A 10,135-nucleotide genomic window follows, 5' to 3' on the forward strand; every position below is an offset into this window, starting at 1 on the left:
CTCTCTCTCTCTCTCTCTCTCTCTCTCTCTCTCTCTCTCTCTCTCTCTCCCTGCCTCCCTTCCCCCCTCTCTGACACAAACATTCATGAGCACACATAGCACACTGGCCCATACACACACATGCATATACACAGGCATGTACACATGTACCCACACACACATGGACACATGCATGTACATACATACATGCATGTGCATGCACAGACACAGGCACACACTCCTGCCAGTGCACTGTGGCTTCGATGTGGAGTAAGTCAGGTCCTCTCTCAGTGGAGTCTTTGAAAACTGGAGAGAACAGTGGATCTTTGGGTAGCACTAAGGCTACCACCTTTCAGGTTGCATCTTTTCTGTTTTCAGGGCTAAGGATGTAAGGGAAGAGACACTGTAGAATCATAGGCATCTTGGAGTGAAGGAAAAATCAATCCTACCTTTCATCCTAACCCCCTTAGGGAGGAAAACAGCTGATGCCCACCAGCAATGATGATTTGCTACAGAAGGCGTGGTCTGGATGCCCAGCACAGCATAGCCAGCCAACACCAGGAGTGGGTCTCAAGGATTGATATGCTATATCCTCAGACCCTAGACAGGGTGTGTGGCCATCAGCTAGGTGCCCAGACCCAGGTGGATCTAATACCCACTTTCTGCCTCCTCCAGCTGCTGTAACCACTGCAGCACAGGCTGGAAGCTGAGGTGGAGCTCGTGGGTGGTACGAAGCAGTTGCAGCAGGTAACGGGAGCGCCAGGCATGACCTGTGTAGAACAGCAGCTTCTGTGTTGCCAACAGTCCTTCTGGCTGGATTTCCAGCTTCTTCCCCTGGACAGATTGGAAGGGTAATGTGATTTTTACAGTCCAGAAACAGTCCCAGAAGCAAGAGAAATAACTTAGTGTCAACCATAATCCCCAACTAGGCCCTGGCCCACACTTCCAGTTTAGAGAGTTGGTATCCCTGTGGAAACAGGTGTAAGGTAACTGGGAGTACGATCTGTGTGCAACATTATTAAGGCAGAAGAAACCTGTAGCAGCCCTCCTATGTATACAAGCTTTGCATACAGGATTTGCAGTGAAGTCTAATCAGTGTCTGCAGGAAGCCTGCTGTCCAGCAATCCTGACTGTCATAGCTTTGGGAATAAGGAAGGGGGACAGAGGCTGACAGGTGTATCTCTAAGGTACCATGTCTTTTCCCTTTGTTTCTGAGTGGGATCTTGGAAATTGGTGGCATCCAGAGCTGTACATCTCTCAGAGAGCTCAATACCACTAAGTCTGTGTCACCAGACGTTTCTGTGAGAACCACCAAGACTGAGAGATGCCTGAGGGTGTGAAGAAGCCTCAGGCAACTCTTGATGCCATCCTGAGGATGAAGTTGTTGGGTCCCAGGTTCTTAGGACTCCTGAGCTTTATGGATACATTCCCCCTTCAGACACCCACCATAATTGTCACCTTCGAAATATGTGACCAGGGGAAGTCGCAGAGCAGCTGTGGAGTGTAGTCTGCCTCCTAAAAGACAGAGGTAATGTGGGATGTGGAAACCAGAGCATGTGGTAAGTTCTGGGGCAACAGGAGATGGGAGAGAAATAAGAGGAGACCTCACCTGACAGATGGTTACTCCCTTCAGGGTGATTCCCAGGAGAAGAGTAGGATGATCCTCCTTCTTTTCCTAAAAGAACACAGCACAGAGGTTTAGGCTTTGGCTCTGAAGCAAGTATAAGATGTAATAGGCTAGAGGACCCACACACCAAGAGTTCTGTCTAAGCCTCTCTTGTCATCCTACATATGCCCAGAACATATGTGTATGTGGTAGGCTTCTGTAGATATTTGAGTTCTGTGAACCTCATAGACTAAAATTCCACCCTTAATTCCATCTAAGGGAGGCTCCCACCCAGGAACAAAGCCATGCAGTGCTCAGGCATTGAATGTGAGACAGCCAGAGAGGCCAGTCATAACAGTCCAATCAATATGAGACTAAACTAGTTACAGCAGAGGATGCACAAAGGCTTAATAGAACTCAAACACCAGAGAAACTCAGCATGCCACCTCCAGGAAAGCCACCAACTCTCCACATGCCAACCAGGCCCTGAGGACTGTCCTGCCTATCCTTGCCAGGAGTCTTAGTCACTTTGTCAGACACGGGGGAGAGAACCACACTTGTCCCGGGTTCCTCCCATCCCTCAGGGTCAACCTTGTACATCCTGAAGAAGTGGACAGGAACATCCTCAAGTTGGCAGGCATCCCTGATGAAGCGAAGTATTGCCTCCTTTGGAGTCAGACCCTGATTGTCATGGTGCATGGCAGGCACATGCCTTAGGATGTAATCAACTCCTCTCTTGTTGATGATCTGAGGACAGAGCCAGCAGCTAGCTCAGACCCCACACTGCCCTTTCTCCATACTGACCTCCCTTCCTCTGACCTTTTGGGTCAGAACCAACTCCCTAGCCAAAGACTATGTCCAGCAGAGTGGGTTAGACCCTCTGCCTTAGCCTCAGACCCGAAGGTGAGGATGTGTTGCTTCTAAATCTTTGGTTCCTCTACCCTCTCATGTCATCCAGGTGCCCACAGGGACCGCAAAAGCACCTCTCCTTAGAGGTCTGTGTAGCTCATTTCAACCCCACAGCCACTGTTCTTGAGAAATTTTCCCAGGGAGGAACTGTGTGAGTGTGGACTGAAGGAAGCTTTGAGAAAAGCTGCCTGGCCTCCAGCATGGCACTGGAGAGAGCTCTGCAAGGCAGCTGTGTGAGGCCTAAGGCACATGGGACAGTGAGGAGTGTGGGCTGGGATCAGTTAGGGAGAACATGGGTGGGGCCTGCAGTCCCCAGAACCATTTATTCATGCATAGCAGTCACTTTATGATTCTGCAAGGAGAATTAGCTCTCACTCACCAACTCTTTCCAGAATACAGGTGAGGAACTGGAGTCCCAGGGAGCCTGAGGTACCTGTGTTTCCTTGTCTTTACCAAGACTGGGTGAATAAGACTCTGCAGCTGAGCAAGATACTCAGAGATGTCAAGCTATCTGGGCTTATATAGGAGCTGAAGAAATGGCCTACTGGTCATAGCTCCTACACAACACTGCCAGCCTTTGCAGTATAGGTGTTGCCAGTTGGTGAACACCCTTGGATTGGATCCTTCTGTCTTCATATCCTTGCTATTCCCTTATTCCCCTTATTCATGGATTTCAGAGTTTGTTCTTGATGAGCAGACATCAGACACCCCCGCCGCCAGACACACACACAAGGAGGGTGGAACACAGCCTTACCCACTGTGGGAAATAGGCATGTGGTTCGAAGTACCTGCCCACATGGACCAACACCTGGTGGTTGCCCAGGTCAGCCTGTAACCCACAGGCAGCCAGCAGAAAGTAAGCCTCTTCTCTGTGCATACACCTGGACCTCAGTACCTGTTCCTTCAGGTGGCAGTAGTACAGCTGTCGAGCTGTCTTGTCACTGGAAGGCAGCAGGGTAGAGGATCAGGAACAGTGACTCCCCCATGGCAGCTAGCACTGCACCCCTCCTTCTGCCCAGGTCTGGCTTTCTGCTTCACGGGCCTCTGAGCCCTCTTGATGGCCACTCAGTAGTCTGTCCATACACATGGCATCTCCTGTTACAGGGTCCTTAATGATACATGGATGAAGTCAGGGGCTTTAAGCAACACAAGGGCTGTCCCTGTGGGTATAGACCTCTAGAAGCTGAGATCCCAGGAACAAGTGTTGTCACTTGAGAGAGCTCCCAAATAATGGAAGTTGGAGTCTCTGGCATAGGACCAAATCCATGCCACAGACTTGACACCCAGTAAGCTACTCTACATATCCAGTGTCCTCAGCTAGCCAAAAACAGTGTATTCCTTCTGAGAAACTCTCCAAGATCTTTTAATCTAGTCATCTGGCTGGCGACTGGTACAAGGAACCATGTCTACCAGCCTCAGTCTGGCTTTTCCTGCTGATACGTCTCTAGAACTTTCCTGATAGCTACACATCCTCACTCTCCAGAGCCTTGTTCATTTACTGCCAGGAACCCTCATTCTCTAGAGCCTTCTATAGTCACCTGTCTGACTCCAGAACTTTCCATACCCTCATCCACACTTTCTTGGCATCAGCAGCAGGCTAACACTTGCCAAAGGCTATCCTAAGGACACTGATGCCCAGCTGATCCCTCAGCATAGCTCTGGTTGGAGAGCATCCAGTTCTTTGATGGTCCCTAAAGAACTCACTATGTGTCAATCTCTGAGGCAGCTCACTGATGGCAGCAGATCTACCTTTCGGAGACCTGTTCTCTTTTCAACCTTCCCAGGACCCTCCCTGTCCAAGGAGACTTAATGACTTAGCACATCCAGAAGGAAGCACAATTCCCATTTAAAGCTGAACTCTGAGGCTCACCTACAGCCACCAGATGTAGATTCCTGCCTGGTTTTGAGAAAATCACAACCTTATAATAGGACCTTTCTTTCTCAGAGCACACTGGAAGGTATTTAAACAGTGTCTTTGACATCAGTGTAGTTACCTTATAGCCTTCCCATTTTCCACGTAGAACTGCACTCTGAAGAAGGCGATAAAGGGTGCTCTAGGTCTCTTATTCCCCTGCCAGATATAAGAGAGAAGAAAAAGGCCGCAACCTGGAGATGAGACCCCTGTGGGGCATGTACAGCTGGGCAGCTTCTGAAAGGCCTGCTTGGGGGCATCCCACACTCAGGTCTCACTGGTTGTGAATAATTTTTGTTAATTAATTGTAATATGTTATGTTGTTTTTCTCCAACAGGGAAAACTCAAATGGAATGTTGTCAATTTTAAAACAACAAATTTTGAAAGCATCAAATAGAGGACATGAGGGTAGTGACCCACCCACCCTCACTCTTAAGACTTGGGGGCAGTGTGAGTATGCCAGAGGACACCCTGACAAACAGGTGACCAGTGAAAAAGGGTGATCCTGACCCAGAACATACTGGTCCCAAACTCAAGGGAACCATTCTGGCAGTGACAACACTGGCTGTCAGGATCTTTCCTCAGTCGCATACTTACTTTGTATACATCTGTCTTCCAGTCCTTTGAGAAGTACTTGCTGAGCTTTTGCTTCAAGTCCATGAACACATACTCATTGTCTAGAAAAGGAAGAGACAAGTCAGAGAAGATCCTCTCGTTGTTCTAAGGGCCCAGCCAGAGGAAGTCCATCTGATGACACAGAGCTCTGCATCAGCTCGTGTGACACAGCTGCCTCTGCAGAGGTTGAGCTGGTAGACAAGCACTACCACACACAGAGACATGCACACACACACACACACACACACTCACACACACACAGACATGCACACACACACACATGCACACATACACAGAGACATGCACATGCACACACACACACACACACACACACATGCATGCACACACACATTGCAGGTAAAACCTGGTCATTTCAGACTGTTGCTGTGACAGTTGTCTTCACAGTGTAGAGCTACCAATGGTCTGCTTTTCACTGTATGGATAGCATGCTGACAGTGCTTGCAGACCTAACCTACAGGCTTGAGCCCTAGACTAGCCATGTAAACAGGGCTTCCTGTAACCTCTCACCAAACTGACCAGTGTCCATGACCCACTCCACCCTTGCTAGCAGGGCTGCCTGAGCAGGTGTACCTTGGCACAGAGCGAAGGCCTACTGACTGCGTAAAGAATCCCAGTATCCTCCATTCTCCTCAGTCTCAATACCTAGTGTGAAGCGAAGTCCAGCTTAAGACTAGCTCCAAGTAGATGGAGAACCAGACATAAGCCTGACCTCAGAAGTTCCAAATGCTACAAACCAGGGCCAGGTAGAATGCACCAGCACTCCATCTTTCTCCTGCTCACTCTGTCTCAACCATTCAAAATTGGAGGGAGAGCTCACACCTTGCTTATGTGTTTGCGCATGCGTGCATGTGGGTGTGTGCATGTGAGTGTGTGTGTTTCAAGGCAGGGTATCACAGCTCAGGGTAGTCTTCAGGTAACTATGAATCCAGGACACCTTCAATCTAGGGTCTTTCTGTTTCATCCCCTGAAGTGCTGGAGTCACAGGCCTTCATCAACAGGCCTGTCACCCTTTGCTGCTGGGCACACAATGCTCCAAAAGATGAAACTATAGGTCCCAATATAACTAAAGCAGGGAACACAAGGTTCATGCTAAGAATCTAGGTCTCCATAAGAAAGGCTCTGGGCACACATCTGAAAGGTGTCCATTGATTCAGAGCTCAGTTGGAAAGACTGACACGCTTGGCTCAGCTGGCAGCCTTCTGCTCTCTTCAGGTCCCCAGATGAGCTCTGACCCTATCATGCTTGTTTAGACAGACTCCTCAGTTAAGCATGGCAGTAGGGAACCCTGGGTTCTTTCCTTGCATGTATCCTGACCATTTGTTCCCTGAGTTGTGGAGACATCTGGCATGGAGGAAAATGTGTGGAAAAGCTGGTTGACAGGAATCGAACCATTCTCATGAGGAGTGTCCCCACACTGGGAGACTGCACTGTCTGAGAAAACATTTACTCTCAGACTCAGCAAGCCCCACTTTGTGCTACCTGTCTTTCTCAGCTAGTACCTAGCTGGGGCCTTTCCACCCCAGACCCCTCTACCTTTCAGGCTCTTACAGACCTCTCAACAAGAGTAGATCTGACCTTGCTACCCATGGCCTCCTGTGACCCCTCCCTGATTATCCATTTCCTAGGTGTGGCTGCCCAGCTGTCAAAGTCCTAAAGGGTGGACAGCTGGGCACCCAGCTTTTATGGATGTTGAGTATCATCTAAGAAGACGAAGGTCACAGTGCGCATGACTTGGTCTTGGTCATACCACAGGCTTTGGTCTTGTATATTAGATAACAGTTATCTGAGCTGGGCACCACATGATCCCAGAAGACTAATTCATCAATGGCTTTAAAGGAAGTGTGCCTGTGTGTTAGTGTGTGGATATTCTCTATGTGTAAGTTATAAATGTATGTGTACCATGCAAGTATAGACATGTGTTTGAACATGTATGGTAAATGCACATGAGCATACATGTAAATGAGCATGTAAGGGAATACATGGTTTAAATATATATGTATATGTATGTATGTATATATATATGTATGTATATATGTATGTATATATATGTATATATATATGTCATGTAATATACATATACATAATATACATAGTGGTGCTTGTGTTATCTGTGTGGTCTATATTTATGTGCACATATGTGTGGTGTGTGATTGTATGGGGATGTATATGCATATATGTGTATACATACTCTGTACTTGTGTGAGTAGTATGATCATTTTGTGGTGCATATGTATGTGTGTGCACAGATGACCCCACTGCCTATTAACCTTATTGGTTCAGCTGTGGACAGGGTCTGTGACAAGATACATCTAAAGCCAGGGACCCCCATTTTTTGCCCTAAAGCAGTCTGTGTTGGAGATGCCAAGCAATGCTTACCTCTGAGCACACTGAGACCAAAAATGTGAGCTTCTCTAATGTGTGCCATGTCACACACTTGCTGGAATAGCTCTTGTCCTGTGGCTGTGACCTGGAATAGAGGGCTTTATCCATATGCAGAACTTCCCTATAAGACCCTGGCTTAGCAGGGGCACTAGATCAGGAAAGGAGCAGTGTTACCTGCTCAGGCAGGGGCTGGATCCCAGGACCAGGACCTAGGCAGGCAATATTTTCCAAATTTAAACACTTCTCACCAAAGAGAACAGCCATGGGAGTGGAAAGGATGTGTTCCAACACAGAGAGGAGATGCCCTCTTTCCTTCAGTGCTCCCTGTGATCTAGAGGATTTCCTCCACAGCTTCATTTGATTTAAAAAAAAATTCCTCATTGGAAATGTTCTGTAGATGCCCAAGTTGTGGGCAGAGTGCAGCAGCTAGGAGGCATCCATCCATCTTGGTAGACTATGGTCACCTTCTGGGGTGTCATTATACCCCTCAGCACTTGCTCAGTGCTTCCACCAGATGCTAGATGGAACCCCAAAACACTAGTGACCTCAGCATAGGCTTTGCTGGCTCCCAGGCAGAGGTGATGGGTCCTTACTCCAGCTAGAAATCCCCTGTCCCAGGAATGGCCTGGATCACACAGGAAGATCCAAAGCTAAGAGTGAAGGTAGGCAGGAATGTGTGGCTTGGGAAAGGGTGTGCCCCATGACAGTTACATCCTTGATGACAGGACAGTGAGGAAGATGACAGAGAGTGAAGACCAAGAAGATAGTAGCTAGAGATCTGTCAGAATCCAGGGTGTGGTAGGGGCAAGGGGCAAGAGGATAAAAGGAATCATCTAGGGAAGCCATGTTCTTTCATGTACTGTCACTCTCTGGATAATGGGGGCAGGACTCTCTTCCTAGAGATCACACAGGTCCCACATAGCAAACTCAGCCGATGTTCTCAACCTCACATTACAGTCATTCTCTGTATAATGGGAGACACAGGGTACTTCTTTAGAGATCATGTAGGTCTCATGTAGCAAATTCAGCCCATGAAAGCTTCAGACAGCATAAGGGTCAGGGAAGCCCATGATTGAGGGGGAACAAAGCAACCCAGGACCCTGTGGAGACCAGGGAAGCCAAGATTCCAGGTGACTTGTAAGGTTGGTTTATACTATGCTGCATGGAGCACTTCATAGGGAAATGGAGGCCCCTTGTCCCCATGCACCTGGATCCTCCTACAAACAATTCCTGCTGTTACCTTTCCCTGCCCTCCCCAGATGTCTTCCCTGTCCCTCTGGTTGCAGAAGCCCAGCTGTCACCCTACCTACCTGCACTGACAGCCTCAGTTGTTCCCAGGTAGGCAATAGCACCAGGATGTCCCTGAGCTCTGAATTCATTTCAGGGTCCTGGCTGTTGTTTCTGCTGGTCACCACACAAGGGCTGTCACAAAGCCAGGCTTTGTCTACTGCATTGTGCAGAAGACAGTGAATCAAGACTGGAAAGTTCTGAACCTCCCATTCAGGTGGTGTCACTATGCTAATTCTATGATGTCCTCCTTGGTTATCGTTGAAGGGGAGGAGCTCCCCTATGTAGCTGCACTGTCTGTGCTGTCCCTATCTAGATAGCAGCTAGGAAAGACCAGGAACTCAGTGGCAGGGAGCAAGGGTCAGGGCCATAGTGCTGGGTGTGTGGAGACTGCTAGAATGCAGGCAAGCGATACCATCACTCTCAGGCAGGATGCAAGGCCAGGAGCACTGTGTGCTCTAACAGGAGGGGTGGGACCCTGATTCCCTTGAGATGTTCCTTCAGCTCCTCAGTGGGTGGAGGGGCCCCACAAAGGCCAGAACCATAGTGTCCTTCCTTTCCCTCTTGCAGCATGTGGCTAAGGCCATGAAATGGCCCATGCAACTCAGAAGTGACAGCTGTGTGGCTGAGTGAGACTTTACATGTCATCTTCCATCATCCAGGATGAGCAGATCCCTGGGCATCCTAAGAATCAACATTGAGCAGTTGGCAGGCCTTGAAAGCCACAGGTCCCATGACAGTCTGACTCAGAGGTTTTACTGTCCTACTTGGGGTAGCACTGGAGAAGCACTGATTCAGAATCCAAGAGCAGCTGTTTAACACACAGTAGGCTCTGAATGGGCAAGGGCTAGTGCCAGAAACTTAAAGAACAGCTGGGAGACACTGACACAGCTAGGGGGTAACTCAGATCCCACTGCCAGTCCTTGTGGGTCAAATTGATGTCTTGCTTTGTCCTATACCATGTCATGCAGATTTCCTAGATGCTTGTGGCCAATTCTCTTCCTCATCAGGTAGCGTTGATGTCCATCACACAAGATAATGGAAAACATCCCCGGGACACAGATCCAGGGAATCTATACCAGGATTCCACTGTGTTCCCAGAACCTGTTGATGGTCTGAAGAGAGTCACCCCAAAAGGTAGTCATCAGCTTCAGTGGGTACAGCAGTTCAGTGGCAGTGGGTACAGCCAGCTACTTTTCAGCCAGGAAAAGAGCATTGGCAGCACCTCTGTCATGTGCAATGCTAGATGTGATCCTGGAGCCAGAGTAGGAAGTTGTGGATCAGGCAGAGCGCTGCTCAGTAGTCAGGGACCCTGAGGCTGAGGAGTTACAGGTCACACTTGGCAAATGGGCCACAAACATCTCCAGACTCATCCTCTCCTCTCCTCTCCTCTCCTCTCCTCTCCTCTCCTCTCCTCTCCTCTC

At 48.8% G+C, this 10,135-nt stretch overlaps 1 protein-coding gene and 1 pseudogene across 1 annotated transcript; both read right to left on the minus strand.

Annotated features, from left to right (window-relative positions):
* Positions 1 to 638: 638 nt before the first annotated feature.
* Positions 639 to 8,803, minus strand: Frmd1 (FERM domain containing 1; the record flags this gene model as incomplete). Its single annotated transcript, XM_028783494.1, has 8 exons — positions 8,735 to 8,803; positions 7,419 to 7,509; positions 5,004 to 5,083; positions 4,489 to 4,565; positions 3,249 to 3,435; positions 2,177 to 2,332; positions 1,589 to 1,654; positions 639 to 813 (listed from the first exon to the last, which is right to left on the minus strand). Coding segments are annotated over exons 1-8 (901 nt in total), but the record flags the coding sequence as incomplete, so codon positions are not given.
* A 1,234-nt stretch (positions 8,804 to 10,037) lies between these two features.
* Positions 10,038 to 10,135, minus strand: part of LOC114634866 — a 5,940-nt pseudogene continuing 5,842 nt past the window's right edge.

Source organism: Grammomys surdaster, unplaced genomic scaffold, assembly GCF_004785775.1.
Source record: "Grammomys surdaster isolate TR1022 unplaced genomic scaffold, NIH_TR_1.0 1136, whole genome shotgun sequence".
NCBI lineage: Eukaryota > Metazoa > Chordata > Mammalia > Rodentia > Muridae > Grammomys > Grammomys surdaster.